The sequence below is a fragment of the Hetaerina americana genome, unplaced genomic scaffold (genome assembly GCF_022747635.1).
Source record: "Hetaerina americana unplaced genomic scaffold, ioHetAmer1.1.p SCAF_12, whole genome shotgun sequence".
Lineage (NCBI taxonomy): Eukaryota > Metazoa > Arthropoda > Insecta > Odonata > Calopterygidae > Hetaerina > Hetaerina americana.
The window spans coordinates 14,928,910-14,949,753 of record NW_027286292.1 but is presented as its reverse complement, the minus strand read 5'-3'; the positions used below and the strand labels follow the sequence as shown (position 1 = coordinate 14,949,753).

The following is a 20,844-nucleotide window of genomic DNA, read 5'->3' as shown; positions in this document are numbered from 1 at the left end:
TATATTGGGTATAAAATGTCGTGAATCCTTGTGGCGAAAATCAGTATTTTAGACAGGACACGTAAATATAGCGGAAGGTAGATATCTTCCCATGCCGATCAAACGTTGCAACCGATACATGATATAATCGAACCATCTGTTATTAATTCACTGTCTCTTTCATTCAATTTAAAAATTTAATTTCAGTTTTCTTGCCTACAGCATTCACATGATTTGACTAAAAAATCATAAAAGAATAAAAAATAGTACAATGCCACCATATATGGGTAATTTCAAGGTCCCAGCATAATTTACGTTTGTAAATTTTACGTAAAGAGTTTGACAGATATATTTTAAAAGTATAAATAAAATGACGAAAGCCTTTAAAGGCAGCAGTGACATCTTTTGTACATTCAGTAAAATTTTGTTAGTGTTTGTGATCCTAGCTTTTCTCCTCGGAGATCTTCAATGTTTCCTGCAGGAAAAATTTTTATTTTTAATTGGGACTATACTGAGCATTGTCGAAGGTATATCTTCCGACAATATTTTGACAATAAACGTAACTTACCTATTTCCTTGGATTCTTAATCTCTGTGAAATCCTCGAGAGAGCGTAAAAGTCTTAAGGTAATGAGATAACAGAAATATTGGGCCATTTTACATGAAACCTACGACTGCCTAGAGCACGGCTGTGGTATGACAGGCGCATCTGCATGAATAGATCATTCCACGCCCCTTCGGGCTCGAGTTGACCTCGAATTTTGATGAAAATCTTAGGGCGTTTTTGATAGAAAATCAAATTCACAGCATAAGGCGAAGATCGAAAAAACAGCCGAGTAACGGGCACAGGTACAGAGGCGTTTTGCTTGAGTTTTTCAATTGAATACCTATTTATTTCCATTAATAGTTATTAAACACAAAATATTGTTTAAACGTGTGAAATTTGCTGTTTTAACTTAAACTGGACTTATATCTTCCTCTTTTTTTTAATACTATGCCTTATAGTGAAAAGTAAACTATTTGAATTGAACATCATTGGATTTGGTATTCAATTTTTATTGAAACTTTAACCCGTCTGTTTTTGTAGGTTTTACCCTCAGTTACACGGTAATAAGCAAGTCTGTACTGAAAAAATTCTGCCGACAATAACGTAAAAATAATTTCCTCTTTCAAATGAAAACAACGCTCCTCCAAAAATTTCGTATTGTACACTTAACATTATGAGGTATATATTTTGTAAATAAAGAAATTTAAGCTCATGCATATTGATAAACATTTTAATCATTAAAATTAAAAAGATTAAAAATCATTAAAATTAAATCACATTTTCCCGACCCTTCTAACGCTTCCCCTCCAAACCCTTCCCTTCCGAATTCTCTCCCCACCTTCCCCTTCCATCCATCGTTCCAGCCTTGGTATTCCCTGCAGTTCAGTGCCTCTCTTCCTTGATGAAGGTGGCTGCGACCACCGAAAATTTGAAAGTCAGTGAGTCTCTTTTTGTGTGTTTCTGTGTTTTTGATATATATATATATATATATATATATATATATATATATATATATATATATATATATATATATATATATATATATATATATATATATATATATATATATTTCAACAAGTTACGAGTAAATAGACCCCGACTTCAATGTGTATGATCTCAATATCCTTCTTCGGCATAAAACCAAATTAACACTTTCAATTAGCGGTAATATGTTCATTTTTACAACACCAGTGTTTTTGTTTACTCCGCAAAAATTTGGCTCACAAGTCTGATGTGCATGAGTGGAATATTCTTTATTGTGTCTTAAACATGCTTTTACAACTTTCGTAGCCTAATCATACTAAACATAAAATTGGTTTATTTCACAATTTTAACAGGAAGATCATGCAAAAAACTCCATTTCATGTTATTGACAGAATATTCTAGCATTTAGATACGCCTCAAACATTTGCCGCAAGTCGGTGAAACGCGTTATACCGTTACATAAAGTCTGTGGAATATTACCAACTCATTTAATATGGACATCAAACAATTCCACGAAGTGAAGCCTGAAAGTTTTAAGTATATTTTCAGGGGCCATTATAAGTTTTTCTTCATCATGACTACACTAAAATCAATTCCAAAACTAGTCTTAGATTTTTTGTGACTTTTCCTTTTAAATTACTATGCCCCTTTAAAATGTTTACGTGTTAGTTATAAATTGATTTTATAGATTTCTACAGAGTAATAAATCGAGAAAATGCAGGTTCGGAAGTTTTTTGTTAGATAAAGACTCGTATTCACCTTCGAACGCCTCTTACAGGTATATTGTTATTATCACCGATTATTTTAAAACAGACTTGTCCCGGAATATAGTATTAGTCGAGAAACGTCTATGTATACTAAATGTACACCTAAAACGTGTACCGAAAGCTACTATGAACATGTTCAGACTACTTTCTGTGTGTGATGAAATCAATTTTAAGATTTATTGAGGCTAGTTATTTTAAATATTCACCAAGTAAAATCACTCATTAAATAAGTAGAGAGACAAATACTGTCGTTTTAAAATCATTCAATGAATCTCTAACATCTTTTTCAGGGGTGTCCGTTGGCAACCTTAAAATGAGGTTCCGATTATTTTATGTAAACATAACCTCAAAATCTTCAGTTCACCATGGCAAGTCCACTATAAGATTGCATCTTAGAAGAGCTACGCTCTGTCATTAGATTTTTAGTTGCAGAAGATGTAAAACCAAGAGAAATACTTTCTAGAATGTTGATACAATACGGTAAAATCTGTATGAACCGTACAAGTGTTTACAAGTGGGTTGGTTAGTTTAAAAGTGAGGGTGATAACCCCCGAAGTGGACGTTCAGTCGAAGTTTCTGGTCCCGCGTTGGAATCGAGGATTGATGGACTTATTCCTGATGACAGAATAATTACTGTTGAAATGATAGCTATGGAAGTTCAAGAAAGTGTTGAGACTATTCCCGATATCATTGAAAACCATTTAAAGTACAGAAAAACCTTAGCGGGATGGGTTCCCGGGCAGTTTACTGATGCTCATAAAAAATCGAGACTTTCCGTTAGTCAAGACTTAAAAGGAAAGAAGTTTCATTAAAGGAGACGCTTTTTTCTAAATAGTAACTCACGAAGAGGTCTGGTTCCATCACTACGATCCTGAGGTCGAGAGACTGAGTGCGGAGTGGAAACACCAGCTCTCATGTCATGTTGACATGAAGTAATCGAAAAGCGGATCCCAAGGCCAACTTAGCTTCCCTAAAAAATGATTAAAATTTATTGAATAGTTTTACAATTAGAGAATTTAACTCTTAACTTACTGAATGACCCTCCACACATGTTTAAATGACATTTCCACCCTAAACTGTAAAGTGGATGCTCACAAGATCTTTCAATGTCTTACAAACATCCTTCTCATTTTCATGTGCAATTTATAACATCAGTTTTTCCTTTAAAATTTTCGAAAGCCATGTATGTTTATTTGCAAGAAGCTGATATCTCCTCTCTGTATTCTGCCCGTACATGAGACCCAACACTGTGCAAGATCGGAATATTTTACCGACTAACAAAAAAATTGAACAAGTTGGGCCATTTGTGAGGTTATTTTCAAAATCGCTACATGAAAATTAAACTCAATACTCTAAGATGCAGGCTCGATAGATTTTTCTAAGACCGAGAAACCCTTTCACCACACTTTGGTGCCATTTATCAATTTATTTCACCAACCGTACCCAAATTATGACGCTGGACACCATGCGTGCACCTCAAATTCCAGTTTTAAGTTTATTAACAACATTTCTACCAAATATTAGACCTAAACTTTATCTTAATAGGTTATTTGTGACATAGAACCCGTTATAGCCCTTTTAAGGGTCATACGAGTGTATTTTCACAATGTCGTCGAGACGTACGTATGTACCTGAAAACCAAAAATACCTGAACAGAAGATTTCTCCAAGAATTATAGAATATTTTAATACTTAGTAGGCTGTTCACCTGAACTCTTATTTTCTCCTCAAAAATCATACCTATAACTACTATGAGCATGACCAGAAGGTTCTTCCGTGTGTTACAATACCATTTAACATTACATTGGTCATTAATAACTTATTCTCAGCATCTCTGTCTTACAATTAGTCCAAAACTCCAAAATCGAGAATCGGACCATTATTCTGCGTCTTCAAAACATTTCCAAGATTTTAGTGACAGTTTTAAGCGTATTTTCACTGTGTATGCATCCATTCATTGAATTTTCCCTGAAAATCAGACCCACCTTTTTGCCAAAGAGGAAGTTTCATTTTTGACTTAGAACCCTATCATCACATTCAGGGTAAAATAATAATCATATTTTCCATATTGCTAACAGAAAATTAGACGCATGACTTAGTATACATGCTCGGAAGATTTCTCTGTAACTTAAAAACCCTTACAACACTTTCAGAAACTAGGTATACAAGGTCTGTTCAATAAGTTTAACTTTTTGCACAGCGCGTCCCCGGTTGGTTAAATCCGCTTGAAGGATACTTTAATCCGCGGAAACTCCCCGAATCTAATCGGCCGTAACTATTCAACCACTTCGTTGATTAGGTTGATTAGTTACGGCCGCTTATGTAAGGGGGGGTTCATGGGGTGCTGCGAAAAATCGGATCAGCAGAAATTAGCTCTTTAAAATGAATAGCATTGTTCAGAGAAATTCTATGTGAAACTCTGCAAATCCTTCCAGAAAACTTGAGTTGATTAACAAGGCTTATGGTGAGGATGCTATGAAACATACCGCGTGTTATTAGTGGCTTGCCAGGCTCAAAAAGGGGTGGCAATCAGTGGAAGACGACGAACGTTTCGGAAGACCATCAGCGTCGACTAATAACCCACATTATTGAGAAAGTGAACGATCTCGTTCGTGAAAATCGATGTTTCGCTGTCAGGGAACTTGCAGAATTGTGGCATCTCGATTAGCTCATGATATAAAAACCTGAGTGAAAAATTGAGGATGCATCGAGTTGCCGCCAAGTTCGTGTCTCGCTTGATGAGTCTGTCAGGAACTGTTTGATCGAGCTGAAGAGGATGAAACCTTCTGGTCCATGATTATAACAGCCGATGAGTCATGGGTGTATGGATATGACATCAAAACCCACGGGCAATCCTCACAATAGATTGGTGAAACATCCCCCGCCCCAAATAAGCTGGACAAGTTCGCTCGACTGTCAAGGGTATGCTGTTTTTTTCGATTCAAACGGGGTTGTGCAACACGAATTCCTACCTAAAGACTAGGCAGTCAACACGGAGTTCTACCCGAGGGTTATGAAGCGTCTAAGAGAGAATTTGGCAACAAGGACCCGAACTTTGGAGGAGCACCGAGTGGTTTTTTACACCACAACGCACCGGCTCATTCGTCTTGCAGAACTCTTGGACAGATTTCTTGGCCTAAAATAAGACCGGTTTGCTTCCCCACCCACACTACTCACCGGATCTGTCTCCATGTGACTTTTTCCTGTTCCCCAAACTAAAAACCCCGCTCAAAGGAGATAGATTCGCTCCCATTACAGAGAGAGAGAGAGAGAAAATCAACGGAGGAGCTTATGCGCATTGCGGAAGAAACGTTCCAGGACTGTTCCAAAAAGTGGAAACACCGTTGGGCTGAGTGTATACGTTGAGGATGAGACTAATTTGAGGGGTATCCTGACCAATAATTTGTAAGTGAAGTATTTTTTTGCTATAAAAACAGTTCGGAAACTTATTGAACCGGTCTCGTAAGTTTATATTTCCAAATACTTCCTGAAAATAATACCGAACTTCATGCTCGGCAATTTTCCTTTATTTCAGAACCATTAAAACCCATTCCGGAGCCAGCAATGTGACCGTAAGCACCAACGTATATAATTGGATTTTTTGCGAGTTCAAAACCCTTTTATCACTTAAAGGGACCAGTTGTAAGCTACCTCATTTCTACAGGAAAACTAAGCCAGGATCCGAAGGCAATATGGAATCCCAAAATCTTCCTATGCAATACCGGGAGATTTTTCAACTCGCGCATGCATGCTTGGTAATATTTCATGACTGAAAACCTTAATAAAAATTTTACACGCCAGTAGAAGTTTATTTAAACAAATTGTACCCGAAAGCAGCTAGAAAATTCCAAAAATAATGCTTCAATATTTGACCTATACCTAGAACGTGCATTTTCTGAAGATGTTATTGTGACAAAATCAATTTTAAAACGTTCTGAGGCAAGGCAGAAGTTTAATGTCTAACAAAAGTTTGTTGCCTCATTCGACTATGAAAATTAAAGCACGCAACTAACATAGGCGAAACTTTAACAGCAGCCTAGCGCCACTGTTGATACTCATACGCAATGTAAAGTCAACGGTGAAATGAGGTTTAGTAAAAATGAAATCTTTTCCGATACCACGAGTGCCGTATCTTCGATTTCCAAAGGAGTAGAACAACCAACGAATAAATGGCCCCTGAAAGTCACAAATGGGTTTTTAGCGTAAAGAAAATCCTCCTTTGCATGAACTTATTTATTTAATGCCAAATATTCGGGAAGAGTACAATTAGGATATATAAGCATGTTGAAAAAGAATGTAAATGGCTCCTGAATTTATACAAGGGTCGCTATTTATATTTTGAGCCTAATAATGAAAAGAGGGTAATTTTTTGTTGACAATGGTTTCATTGTTTTTATAAGTATTCTCCATGATAATCAATACACAATGCGCTCGAACCAATTATTGTAACACTTTTTTCACTCCGATTGAGGTACCTCCATAACATGGTTTTTGAATTCATCAACGGTGTCTTCAGGCGCCGAAAAACTTTGGCCACGCAATTTTTTCTTGATAAACGGGAATAAAAAGAAGTCAATTGGTGCTAAATCAGGGCTGTACGGAGGAGAGACCCATCAATTCGACGTTTTGGCCAGTCAAATAGGTAGTTGTTTCAGCCGATGGCACAGCAAATGATTTTGGACGACCTTCACGACTTTGGTCGCTGAGCGAACGGCGGCCATGATGGAATTTGTTATAACAGCGTTTCACTGTGGCCAAGGGGGGGCTTCATCGCAAAAGTGGAAGTAAGTTGATCGATGCACTCCTGTCTTGATAATCCACGTCGAAAGTCGTAAAAAATCAGCGCACGAAAGCGTTCACGAGTTAACTCCATTTTTTTGCTGAGACAAAATTTTCGAGTCACTGTAAACAGCACAATTTATGATCAAACGACAAAATGCCCTGAAGAAAGCGTTAAAGGGGTCAAACTTTCAGATGGCGCCTAAACCACTTAACGTTATCAAGGCTCAAAGTATAAATAGCAACCTCCGTGTCACTACTTTATGAAACATTTTACAACCATTTAATTTTTTTCCAATTTTCCGGTAGAAATTGAGAAATAATAATATAACTCGCCTACGAATGTGAGAGGATTCTTACGCCAGGGAAAATTCATCAATATTCGTGATATGGATATAAAGTATCGGGAACAATGGAAGATGTGGAGCTATTGGCTGTTAAAGTAATAATCTCAAGAAAGAAGATCCTAAGGCCAATAAAAATAATTAAGAAGAAACTCCTATACCGGTATTTCGGTCACACAGGTGACCATCAACGGGGAGAAAATCAAATAGGGCACTTGAACTAAGAAGAGGAATGTGCACAGGCACCGTCCAAAGTCAAGTGACTTTGGACGGTGCCTGTGCACATTCCTCTTCTTAGTTCAAGTGCCCTATTTGATTTTCTCCCCGTTGATGGTCACCTGTGTGACCGAAATACCGGTATAGGAGTTTCTTCTTAATTATTTTTATTGGCCTTAGGATCTTCTTTCTTGAGATTATTATCGGGAACAATGTTTTCCTGGCGTCACTGTACGTCGAAGCACACAGCCACGGTGTTGGTGGGGTCTGACCTTCAACACGCACCAATCGCCGATCAACTTCGAGCGTTGATTGGCGATAGGCTCGATCGTGTTTATAAAGGACCCGAGTCGAGTGACTCGATGCAAGCGCAAAATGCACCGACCCATGGAACAACGGTACACCATTAAATCTCGCGTTGGACTGGAGATATCGGGTGCAGAGACGTTGGGCATGATTCGCCAAGTATTCAAAGATTAATGTCACAAACTGTAGCTTTTAAGTGGCACAAATATGGCCCACAATGTTGAGGGCGAGCACCACGCTGGACGGTCGCCGACGTCAAGAACCGACGACACCGTGTGCGTTAAGTGCTGAATTCAGACCGTCGGTTGTGTACGTTATCGCAGATCAAGCACACCTGCTCCAAGGTAACCAGCCACTTGAAAAACGACATCGCTACGATTCCCCAACCCTCTTACAGCCCCGACTTGGCACAAGCAGACTACGGGGGTGGTTCAATAAGTACCCGTGTTTGACGACAAAGGGCGTTCCTGAGGGAAGTTTATGTTATCATCGTATGCTGCCATCTATCAAACGACGTTGAAACAAATTTCAGACTGATTCAAAGGTTAGTTTGGATTTGGTAGCCATTCGAGTAAGACGTGTTTCGTGATTTTCGCTAAGATGGAAAAAGAGCAGTATCGTTCGGTAATTCGCTTTTTGTTTTTGGATGGGAAAAAATGCGAGGAGATAAAAGCAAAGTTGGATCCTGTTTATGGGGACACTTCGCCATCTATGACCACAGTTAGATTTTGGTTCAACGAATTTAAACGTGGGCGAACATCTGTTTTTGATGAGGAGCGACCAGGACACCCGGCAGACATGGTTACCGAGGAAATCATTCAAAAAGTCCACGCCATGATTCTCGCTGATCGACGAGCGGAAGTGCCCGAAGTAGCAGAGGCCATGGGTGTGTCTACCGGAACTGCAATTAATATTTTACATGATAAGTAGGCGATGAAAAAATTATCGGCCCGATGGGTGCCGCGATTGCTCACGGTGGACAACAAGCTGATCCAGCTGTCAACTTGGAAAACTGCATGAACTACGTTATGAATTGCTGCCGCAACCCCGATCTGGCTCCCTGCGAATTTTTCTTATTTCCTAACATGAAGAAATGGCTCGCGGGGGAAAAATAGCTCAAACGAGGAAGTCATCACCGAGAGAGGCGTATTTTGGAGAGTTCGACAAATCCTATTTTTTGGAGGGGCTAAAAAAATGGCCGGAACGTTGGGAGAAGTGTATCTTTCTAAAAGGGGACTATGTTGAAAAATAAAAAAAAAAAATTTGGAAAAATGGTTTCATTTCTAAACCCGGGTACTTATTGAACCGCCCTCGTATTTCCTATTCCCAAAAACGAAATCCTCCCTCGGAACCATGGGACCGTAAATGCCGCCAAAAAGCTTGCACATGTGCCCTTAAGGACTTTCTGGAATCCGCTTACCAGGGAGACTTCGAGTCGTGAAACAGCCACAGGCAAAAGTGCATCAATGCTCAAGAGATGTACTTTGAAGAGTTTTGAGACATTGTAGCAAAACCTGAAATATTTCTTTTTCCGAAACTCTTCCCGATACTTTTTATACAAACCTTGCAGGCATTTAGCCGATTGTGGCCTAATAATCTGAGATATATGTTGAAAATGAACTTGTAGGTTCTTATTTAAGTATTTAAAGTGTTGTCATGATTCAATGAAGTTTGCACTTCAGATGATATACAGGTATAATTTTCGGATATAAATTCAAAATTAACCTCAAACTGGCTTGAGTGATAGTATAGTTTGTACATTGCAGAAAAATATTGTTTTTGTCCTGTTGTGTCTGGAGTCTAATTCTGTCGTAGAAACCACGAAATTTACTTCAACCTTGCCCCTGAAAATTTTGAGAGAATATAATTTATGAAAAATTTTCTTAGTAGGCACAGTTGATTTGAGTATAGCGATTGGGGAGGACATGCGAAGACAAAACTATTACCAGCACATGTATAAGTTAAAATGGCTTTCATGCCATGAAAAAGAGATGAGTGGAATTTAGGAATTTTGCATCTAAATTTTGAGTAGAAATTGTGAAAATATATTATTATTTTCCTCTGAAAGTATGATAAGATTTGCAGGTAATGAAAATAGCCCGAACATGGATTTGTTTGATCAAATTATCAGGAAGAAAACATTTAAGAGATAACACAGTGAAAATAACTTACAACTGGCTCTTTAGCATGTGAAAGTTTTCAAGTTGCAGAAAAATTACTCAAACATGTACTCTTTGTATTGGGTCTAATTTTCAGGTTCAAATTTTGAAATTGAAAATATTACTGGTCACTGAACATGTTAAATGGATTTAAGTCACTAATAACCATTATCTCATAAACTATAACATTTTGGCTCCAATTTCCATGGAGAAAGCGACAGAAATAAATTTGATGAAAATATAATTATATGAGAATACTGCAAAGGGGTAAATAGGTTTTTAAATTACAGAATAATCTTCACAACATGGATTATGGGTCTAATAGCTCTAATCACAAGACGAAGAAAGCACATTCAGTGCATTTTTATACTCCAGGTCAGGTCTTCAATGCAAGGGCTCAAAGCTGAGCATATCTGACCATTTTACACAGATCCCTCACATCTTTCGTAATTGCCACCTGAATGTGTAAATGCAATGGAAGCCAATTATTGAGGAGAGTTGTTTCCAGACACCATCCAAGACCTCTTCAACACATCCAGATGTTCAGCCACTAGACATCCTCCCATCTTACTTAGAGGTCAATGCACACCATAGACACAGGGGTGAATGACAAGCCAGATAGTGTGGCGTCACACAGACAAGTAGATCCACATACTGCCCAGACACTACCTTAGTTGACTTAGGGTTGGTTGTTTCGGTTTTTTCCCTGGCCTTTTAGTTCCCTCTTTATGCTACGCAAAAATACTTCAAAAGTATGTTCCATTCCCAACCCACAGGGCTAGGCCAATAACAAGCTAGATGAAAAGTAGGTAGGTAGGTATGACTTTATATTAGTGAGTGCATAAGGGGAAAGTATTTCTCAAGCACACAAAATAAAAAAACAGCACAGTTTCAAAGTATATTTAAAACTCTTAAAAACATGACCTTGATGGAAAAATTATATCTGTTATAGTCTTCTAACATCAGAAATTAAAAATATCAATTGATCAGTGCTCTAAAACTAATGAAATGAATTAGATATAAAAATACAGAAAACAATAATTCTTGCATTATCCAATGACATGTGTATCCAGAATATGAAAATAAAATGCCAAAATGGTATAATAAGGTACCTTAGGGTGGGGTGAGTTCAAACATGAAACTTGATACATGAACAACATTAACTCATCACTGATTTTCTAATATTCCTGTTCATTAAAATCTTGAACTTCCAAGACTTTATAAAATACAGTAAAATTTTAAAAATGATTTTGTCCATTAATTTCTCTAAAAATATATAAATATTTGGCAAAACATGCCCGATACATGAGACAAGTTTGGACACTCATTTAAATCACATAGTCATTCAATACACATTTTTGAGATGAGCCTGGGCATCCATATTCATTTAAATTTGTTCAATTTAAAAAATATTTAAAAGAGGATTCAAACCCATAGAAACCCAGAAAATGAATTTATGAAAGGATATGACTATATATGTATGAGTCTCAGATGTGCCCACAAAACAAGAGGTTTCTTCTTGGCTACACAAGATTTTAAAAATAGAGCATGATGCAAATACATGACTTTTAGCCGTAATTCAAAATTGAAATCCTTTCCAGGAAACAACCTCAATTATAACCTTCTTTAAACAGCCAAAATTATGACAGGTGATTAATTTAAAACTAAAGCCAAAACAAATCAAGGTACCATCAGATGCGAGTGTCTAAACTCTCCCCACATGTCCGCACTCACCCCACATTACAGTAAATTATCTGTTCAATCAATTAACTCACGTATTTTCAGTTGAACATAGTCAAATGACTAGGAGCAAAACATCAAAAATCACAATCTGGTATATATTTGATAAAATATAACTGATAATGTATTAAAATAAATTCCAATTACCATTGCATATTTAAAAAAATATCTAAAGAAATGATTCATTTGTGAATCAGCCAGTCTTAGAAGTCTGTGCCATACAGCTGTTACCCTAGATTTCATTTAAGTAAAATTTGATAAGATCTTTAAAAAGTGTTAATAACATCAGACATTAAAAATTTCACATTTAGAGAGAAAGGTATCCTTTACATTTAGTCAAACACTGACCCAAGTTAGTTCCCCATAAATTTCCATTTCACTGCAGGTTTCTTACCCACATAGTGGTAAAATAACATACCAGTAACAAAATATCTTAACCACTATGACAATGAAAAGAGCTCCAAATTTATGACGAAGAGGAACATTAGTTCCCACGCTGTCTTCAATTCAACTACACCCTCTTCTATTTTTAGGTGCCCATGAGTCAGAGAGCAAAGATGCCTCAGAGTAAAATTCTGCCATAATATTGAACAAAATTTTCCTTCGTTAGTTTGGTCCATTGACAATTTTTTGCCCTCCTGAATACCTGGGTCTAGTTGAGCTATTACTTGGACCTGTTTTTGGAATGGCACCACTAAATAACTTCTGACCATCAACTTGTGCATGTCTCAACTTATCATCACAACCAACTGGCCTCCTATACTGCGAAAGAGGTAAACATGGCTCATGATACATTTGCCGGGGGTCTGCACTCCTGAACACAGTATTCTTACTAAAAGCAGCAGTCCCCTTTGTCATGTCCCTCTCCAAAGCAGCACAAGTGGGCATGGAGTTGACCATAGCCACATTATCACTTGGCCGCACACCACCAGCCATCATCCCTGGAGGCCACATCATGACTGGTGCTGCCATGTTTCTGTTCGTATTTTGCCAATGCTGTTGAAACCATTCTTGATGGGGTTGATTCTGCATATGGAATGGGATACGGACATGATGCTGTTGTGGCACTGGGAATCTTTGTGGAGGGTACTGCTCCTCTTTTAATAGTGGTGCAACTCTGGACCTAAACATCCCTCCTTGATTGACTGCCTGCACTGGTGGACGTCTTCTATACTCAATTTGTTGATTTGTATGTGCTGGGGCATTTTTTGCTTCTCTATGTTCACCATCATTTCTTCTTTCTTTGGAAAACTTGCCTCTTTCTGGACAATTCCTCACCTTGTGCCCAATCTTTTTGCAAATGTGGCATCCATTATTAGGAGGTGCACCTTCCCTCAAGCAATTTCCATTTAAGAAGTATTCCTGTAATAAATTAGATAATTTAACAGCTATTTCTCATGAATATATGAAATTTAATTCACATTGAATTTTCAATCTATTAAAGTCGTACATGCACATATTCAAAATTTCTATTTAACAGAATAAAGTCCCTTTTTCATTCTGAATATTTTATCACAGAGCACTACAATATCCTGTACATCAACCATTCCCACATTTGTATTTATTACAAATAACCACATTTTCAATCCAATGATATTCCACAACCATAAACCTTGTTTTCACTAAGAATACATGGGTTTGCAAGCTTGGCAAAAATGAGATGTCATCACCTATTCTAAATAACTAAAATAATTATGCAACTAAAATAACATAATTAGGTACTGGCCAATTATTAAGGAGCTGAGACAGAACTGGGATAGGGAGTGATAAGAGAACGGGATTGAGTATTAAGCATTAGGGATATTTAACCTATAAGCTGAAGAAATATGAGAGGGGCTTGAGCTTGGAAGGATGGTAGGTTGAGAGTTAATTAAGCCAGGGGTTGTAAATAAACAAAGTACAGCCAAGCAGCCAAGGGGAGGTTGAATTCAATCATTTACAAGTTCAAAAGAAGTCATGAGAAAAAAATTACCCACACGGAAATCAAATGTCAAAAATATTTTTAATTCTGATTTGGCTAAATTCACACTCCTACATTATGTATACAGACAGGTCATGTGGGTGTCTTATTACAGGGTTTTTAAACTCATAAAATACCAAACCCATGGTCTGGGAGTCCTTAAGTGATAAAAAGTGATTCTGATTTCAAAAAATTCCGGCTCCGTCTTCTCTGAGAAACTGAATTATAGGATTGCATAGATTAAGCAACTCAATTATACCAGCCATTGGATTAAGAGGTAGTGATTGTTAGCAAGAAGTTGCTTTGGCGAGTAATTTCGAAGATTTTCGTATGCACTAAGAGACAAGTGGATATCCCTATCACTACATTCACACTCATGCAATTCATCACAAAAAAGTGTACAAATACTTTCATAGTACTATACATTTTTCAGCAATTGATTGAAACTGTTTTTTGCACAATGAAACATGGCAAAATATGCAGTAAGAATATATGGAATGTTTACAAAGAATGAGTGGAATGGACGCGCAGAAATAACAGGGTAAAATGCACAAAAACAATCAAAGATAAATCATAAAAATTATTAACTAAAACAGGGATGATTCAACAGAGATGGATGAAATATGAAGGGCAACTATATGGTAGTGACATTAGGTCAATTTCAAACATGGAAAGAGTATTTGACATAGATAGGAATACATTTAACTCTCAAATATCCATGCTAATGGATGCATGATGAATCACAGACAAGTGAAAAACAAGGATAACCAAATGGTGTGGAAAATATGGTCATGATATAAATTAATATATACTAGAACTACCCTTTTGAATCACATGTGAATAATTAGAGTTTTTTAGGAATGGAAAGTACATTTTTTAGTTCAGCAGTCATTTTTATAAGGATGGAATTACATATTTACAAGAACACAGAACTATAATTAAGTGGATAACAAAATGTATTTTCCTCAGAAACCTAAACCAATCACATAGCCAGGAAAAAACAAGTGACTGGCAAAGGCTGAACTTTCACAAAGTATAGCTGATATGAATTCGTATTCATCATATGATACTGAGTAAAATATTTAAGTGCAAATAGTTAAGGACACATGCCACACGGTAAAACTAGGTAATTGCTCAACTTAAAGGAGAATATGGAACTCTCATAGGTAATGAATGTGAGGCAAGTGATAAAGGGAAAGTATCGATTGTACAAAAATGTTGAAATTTATACAAGGACTGACAATTAATGGTTTCTGGCGTAACTTTATGGAACCGATTCATTATAAATAAATGAAAGGACTAACTTTGTAGTTCCACACAAAAACGATTTATTCACACGACCCGGGTTTCAAAGTAAAACTTCATCATCAGGTGAGACCACCTGATGATGAAGTTTTACTTCGAAACCCGGGTCGTGTGAATAAATCGTTTTTGTGTGGAACTACAAAGTAAGTCCTTTCATTTATTTATAAGGACTGACAACTTTTGATTTTGTAAAATTGAAAATTTCAATAAGACTAAAACTAGTTTATCTTTTTAAATATATATCAGAGGTTCAAGGGATTTAATTATCTTTACAATTGCAATTTTAATAAAAGTTCAAGAGCTAGGAAGAGAGTATCATGAATAATCCAATAACTGAATTATTTGCACCCAAACAATCGAGGCACTTTACTGTAGCTGAGATCCATTACACTTTATGGCAACATAGAGCATGAAAGGAATTAAAATTAAAATAAAGAAGGCTGTGGAAGTAGATATTATTCCTGAGGCATTAATTATGAGTTTAGGAAACAATGGAAGGAAAGATTTTATGGACGGATTCCTAGCATGTAGGAGGGATAATTCACAGCAAATATATACACATAAAAATTGAGGAATTATTGTAACACTTTTTACTGGGATAGAAAATATACATTATAAAAAAGTCAAATTGTGTTGATTTAATGTTAGCATGTTTAAGATGGATGACTTATTCGAGAGACTTGGGAGAGAGATTTGGAAATCTACCTGAATAATAGATGACTAATAGTTTTTATGGCAAATAATACAAACGTTATTTACACCTTTGTCAATGAGACGGTCCTTTGCATTCATATATATCTAATTCATTGAGGTTGGTGCATTGGCATATCTAAAGATTAAGGAAAGTTTCAGATGTTATATTTCAAAACCACCATAATATTTGGGCACAGCTTCTAATAACCATATAGGGTCAGTCAAAAATTTGATGCTATTAAGTTGATTAAGCTCCACTCATACTCTGTCAGTACATTAATTTCAAATTTCATGAGGGGCCAGTTCGTTTCTCTTTACAAATATTTCCAACAAATATCTGGTGCCTATAGAATCACGCAACATCTTGGACACCAAGAATTGAACTCTTCAGTCATCAAATCAGTAGCCAAAATGTCTACCCACAAGTCAACCACAACCCTGAAACATTATATTTAAGTTTCACTTTACCTTCCAAGACTTCACTGGTGGTGGTAAATTTACAACTGGTGTACCAAAATGGTGTCTTCCTTTCCTCAAGGATTTGATTATGAATAATTTCACTGAAAATAAACATACATATTACCAAACATTTAAGCAAATAATAAATTAAAATGTATGATTTGATCAGGTCACTTACTTTTACGTGACAAAGCACCAGCCAAATTATGTTGAATATCAAATGGATCTTCAATTGCCATAGGTTTTTTAAACCACATTTTATCAAATTTATATAAAATTTGCTTTTGCTTGATAGAGATGACATGTTGTTCAAAGTCAAATTCTTCTGTGTAAAAGCACAATAACTGCAACCAAAGCTGACCAACACTAAGTTCATTTTTTCCATACTCAGGCCACAATTCTCCCTGAGGAATAATAAAATTTTTAAAAAGCTACATCTATAAAATCATGTAAAAAAGGAAAAAAATCACAAATTCAAGCATATATCTATCTCATGTACAACAAGTTAGCACTAGCAAACAAAAACACAGAAACACATAAAAAAAGAAAAGAAACTCACATGTTTTAGAATTTTCGGTGGTCAAGCCACCTTTTTCAAGGAAGAGAAAGAAGGAACTCCTTGAGAAAGGTGGCAAAAAATTGGAACACACATGAGTTTCTTTTCTTTTTAGTGTTTCTGTTTGCTAGTGCAATTTACATCATTATTCAAACCAAATTGACTTTCACATAGCAATATATAATTATATATATATATATATATATATATATATATATATATATATATATATATATATATATATATATATATATATATATATATATATATATATATATATATATATATATATATATTTATACATATATATACATATATATGTATATATTTATTTTTATACATATATTTATACATACATATATATATATATATATATTGCAATTATTGTACATCATTTTAAATTTATTTACATTGCTTGGGAAGCGCTCCAGTAGTTTTTCAGTGATAGTGTTTCGGTCAATGATTGTTTTATTTGGAATGGAAATGTTTTCATGCTTGTTCCACCCAGCATTTCATCTTGTATTACAACCTCTATAAAATTAAGATTTCGCATGTCATTCCAAAATTCACCCCAAGCTTTTCCCCCTTACTCTCATGGAACATTCGGCAGAGTCAGCTTTTTTTTCTCCTCAATTTTAAAGGTTCCAGCCCAGCCATTTTTAAACTTACCTTGAAGCCCCACCTTAAATCCTTGGTAAAAGAAACACTTAAGTATTTATAGCTATCACAAGAAGGGATGACATTTTCAAAAATCTGTAATCACTTTTCGTAACGATAATTACCTTATAGCTAAATGTAACTGATTAACAATTAATATCCATGTTATTGTTTAATACCCAATCAGATAATTTATTTACATCACTAGCCTGGATTTTGTGCCCGCTCTTGTCCTGAACTTTTCTGAAGATAATTTAGTTCAATAATTTATTAAAATTTCGCATGACTCAAATCCTTTCCAGACAGGCCTAATAAACATAAATGCATAACCACATATACAAAAAATATATCCACAAAAACACAAAATTTTGTGGGTGTATACAAGTTTTGTGTTATAAGTATTGGAAACAATATTTTCCTGATATAACTGGATGCAACAGAGCACTAACACCGGGCAGGCTCGGTGCTGGGGGTTCTACATCTCTTTAGTTTATGCAATTTCTCTTCGGTACTCCTTTCTCCTTCATTACCTAGTTTGCTGTCAAAGGCCGTGGCCAATCTTTCTTCATTGTCTCTTTTTCTGTCAGCTATTTTGAGTCCCACCTTGGCTCTTGTTTTGTCTTTTTAATTTTCTCGTAACGAAGTTGGCTCTCCATGATTACAGGATTGTCATCACTATTTGTCTGCACCAGGCACTGCTGTGCTTCACCTAGTTCTTGTCTCTCCTTCTTACTAGTAGGTCGTCTATATGGTATTTTGCGATATCCCCTGGCACCTTCCATGTGTCCCTCCTTTGTTGATGTTCAATTAGGGTGTTAGCTAAAACTATATTCCTCTCATTGCAGAATTTTACTTGTCTTTCTCCTTTGGCGTTCCTTTTTCCCAGCCTGATATTTCTGAAACTTCGTCCTTCTTTTCTTTCTCCTATGACTGCTTTCCGGGCTCTCCCATTATGAGAAGATTTTCTTTCTCCTTCACCTGTCCGAGGACTTCTTCCATTGGCTCATACACTTCTTCTATTTCTTTTCTGTATGGCTAGATGTCAGCATGTATAATCCCATGATCGCAATGTCTGTGGGCTCTCCTTCCAGCTTCACCATAAGAATTCTCTCATTGTACGGAAATATTGCCTTTACTCTTCTGCCCCATTCTTTCTTCAGCATGATGCCACAGCCTGTGATCCTATTGTCATCTCCCGAGTATATAACTCGAGATCTGTCACTCCAGTAGTCTTCTGCTCCCGTCGACTTAATCTCACTAACTCACAGGATGTCTATACCCAGCCTTCCCATTTATATCTTGGTGTTCTCCTGCTTTTCGCTTACCCCTATGGTTCTCACTTTCCATGTCCCTGTCCTACATTAGTCTTTCCTGACCGTTGTACTCTACCCAGTAGTCCCCACCAGGAGATCCAATTAGGGGACTATTTTACCTCCGGAATAATTTACCAGGACAAATGCCATCATGCCATAAATAGGAGTAGTGCAGAGCTGCATCTCCACCGAAGACTAACACAGTGTTTTCCAATTGCCTTCCACAATACAGTACTTCGGTTGATTCCATGTATTTCACTTCTGCTCAAAGCTGTGGCTGTTGATGCCGGACCAATCTCCTTGATCTGCACCAACAATGCCTTCTACTGAGAGTTACTTCCTCATAGTATTTGGGCAATTTTGTGTTGCATGTTAAAGTTGTCAACTGCTGGTAAATACTTTCCCACAAAATACCCACAAATATTACATATGCATACGATTGCCCATACATATGCGTGAAAATATACACACATATATATATATTCACACACACAGAGACAGTCATACACACACAAACATATGTATAAATGTTTTCATGCATACACAAATGTGTCTGTGTACATGTGTATATGTATTCTTTTGTCTGTGCATATAGGCACAAAAATATACATACACACAAGCCACTGCAGGGCTAAACAAATGGCCAATCGGCCCGAAACCCATCGTTGCCGTGACTCATTTTCTCTATACTGCATAACATAGGAATCAGAGAATAAAAATGAGGTGATTTCCTGTTGCCTTCCTCAACAGAGTTTTAAATGTGACACCATCAATCATTGGCCACCCGACTTGGGTCCAACGCCTTTGCAGCTACCTCAATGAGGAACAGATGCTGCCTGGACTACCTTTTGTCTGGCTCCTAGCCTTTGACCTATCTGGCATGGGTGACTCTTCTAGGAGCAATTATCATTGGTCCCGCCAGTACAGCTCTAGAGGTCATCGGAACACACAAGCCCTTCCACCACGTCAAGGTTGTAGTCCATGGGAGGGATTTATAAATATATATGTATAACATACATACATATTTATGCATAAAAAATTATATATTCATATATATAAGAAAGGACACTCACAATATATTGTTTTGACGTTTCGACGGCTCGGCTGTCGTCTTCAGAACGTCGTCTGGAGTTCTCAGGGAAGAGTGGGCAGGACATGTGCAGGGGAGAGGTGAGGGAAGGAGAGGTGAGGGAAGGAGAGGTAAGGGACCAATAGGAAATGAACAAGGGGGTAGGAGGGGTGGTTATTCATGCGGAGGGAAAGTGTGGTCGTGCATACGCCCACGTAGAAGGTAGGGTAGAAGTTACAGGAGAGGCGACATATAATATTTTTTGAGGTACAGGTGGCAACCGGTTGGGAGTTGGTACTGAGTGAGGGGGAGGGTCTTAGAAGATGGCAGCATTTGCAGCGTGGGTGGTTGCATGGTGTGGATAGGGGTGGGGGAGAGACGGGGGTGCTCACAGTTGGTTATGTTGGCTTGAAGATGTCTTGCAAGTTCGACAGGGGTTTAAACAAAACGGAGGGACAATGTGAGAATAAAAGTGATTTGGACTGATTGTTATTAATAATTGGGAAGAGGTCACGGATTAAATTTTTAATTTTGTGTGTTCCGGGGAAGAGAGTGGTGATAAGATTAGGGCATTTTGGGCTGTTTGGTTTGGGGAGAGGAGTGTATTGGGTTGACGGTTTGAGGATTTTACTGTTCAGTAGTTTTTCAGGGTACCCACATTTTCTGAGAGAGTCATGTAGCTGGTCCAAGTATTTCTGTTGGGAGGAGGTGTTGTTGCAGAGATGGAAGCCACGGACAGAGTAAGAATGGGATGGAGCACTTTGTATGAGGTGGATGGCAGCTGTCGAAATGAAGATACTGTTGCTAATTAGTTGGTTTAATGTGGACTGAGGTGTAAAACGTATCATTTTGGAGGTGAATGTTGATATCTAGGAAAGGGATATTAGAGTTCGACAAAGAAGAAATGAAACATACTGAGGAGGAGGATTTGAGAGAGGAAATAAAAGAGGATAGAGTTACGCATCCGTGGGACCAAAGGAGGGAAATATCATCGATATAGCGGGCCCAGAAGA

General features: G+C 37.0%; 1 protein-coding gene across 2 annotated transcripts in view; it reads right to left on the bottom strand.

Moving 5' to 3' along the window:
• Positions 1-11,008: 11,008 nt before the first annotated feature.
• LOC139685704 (terminal uridylyltransferase 4-like) overlaps positions 11,009-20,844 on the bottom strand; it is a 49,337-nt gene continuing 39,501 nt past the window's right edge. For both annotated transcript variants that reach the window (XM_071582718.1, XM_071582719.1), the window contains exons 15-17: positions 16,415-16,640; positions 16,246-16,337; positions 11,009-13,181 (exon numbers count right to left, since the gene is read on the bottom strand). In XM_071582718.1, the coding sequence (XP_071438819.1) occupies positions 12,426-13,181; positions 16,246-16,337; positions 16,415-16,640 (1,074 nt within the window). In that variant the 3' untranslated portion in view covers positions 11,009-12,425. The remainder of the gene's footprint in view (positions 13,182-16,245; positions 16,338-16,414; positions 16,641-20,844) is intronic.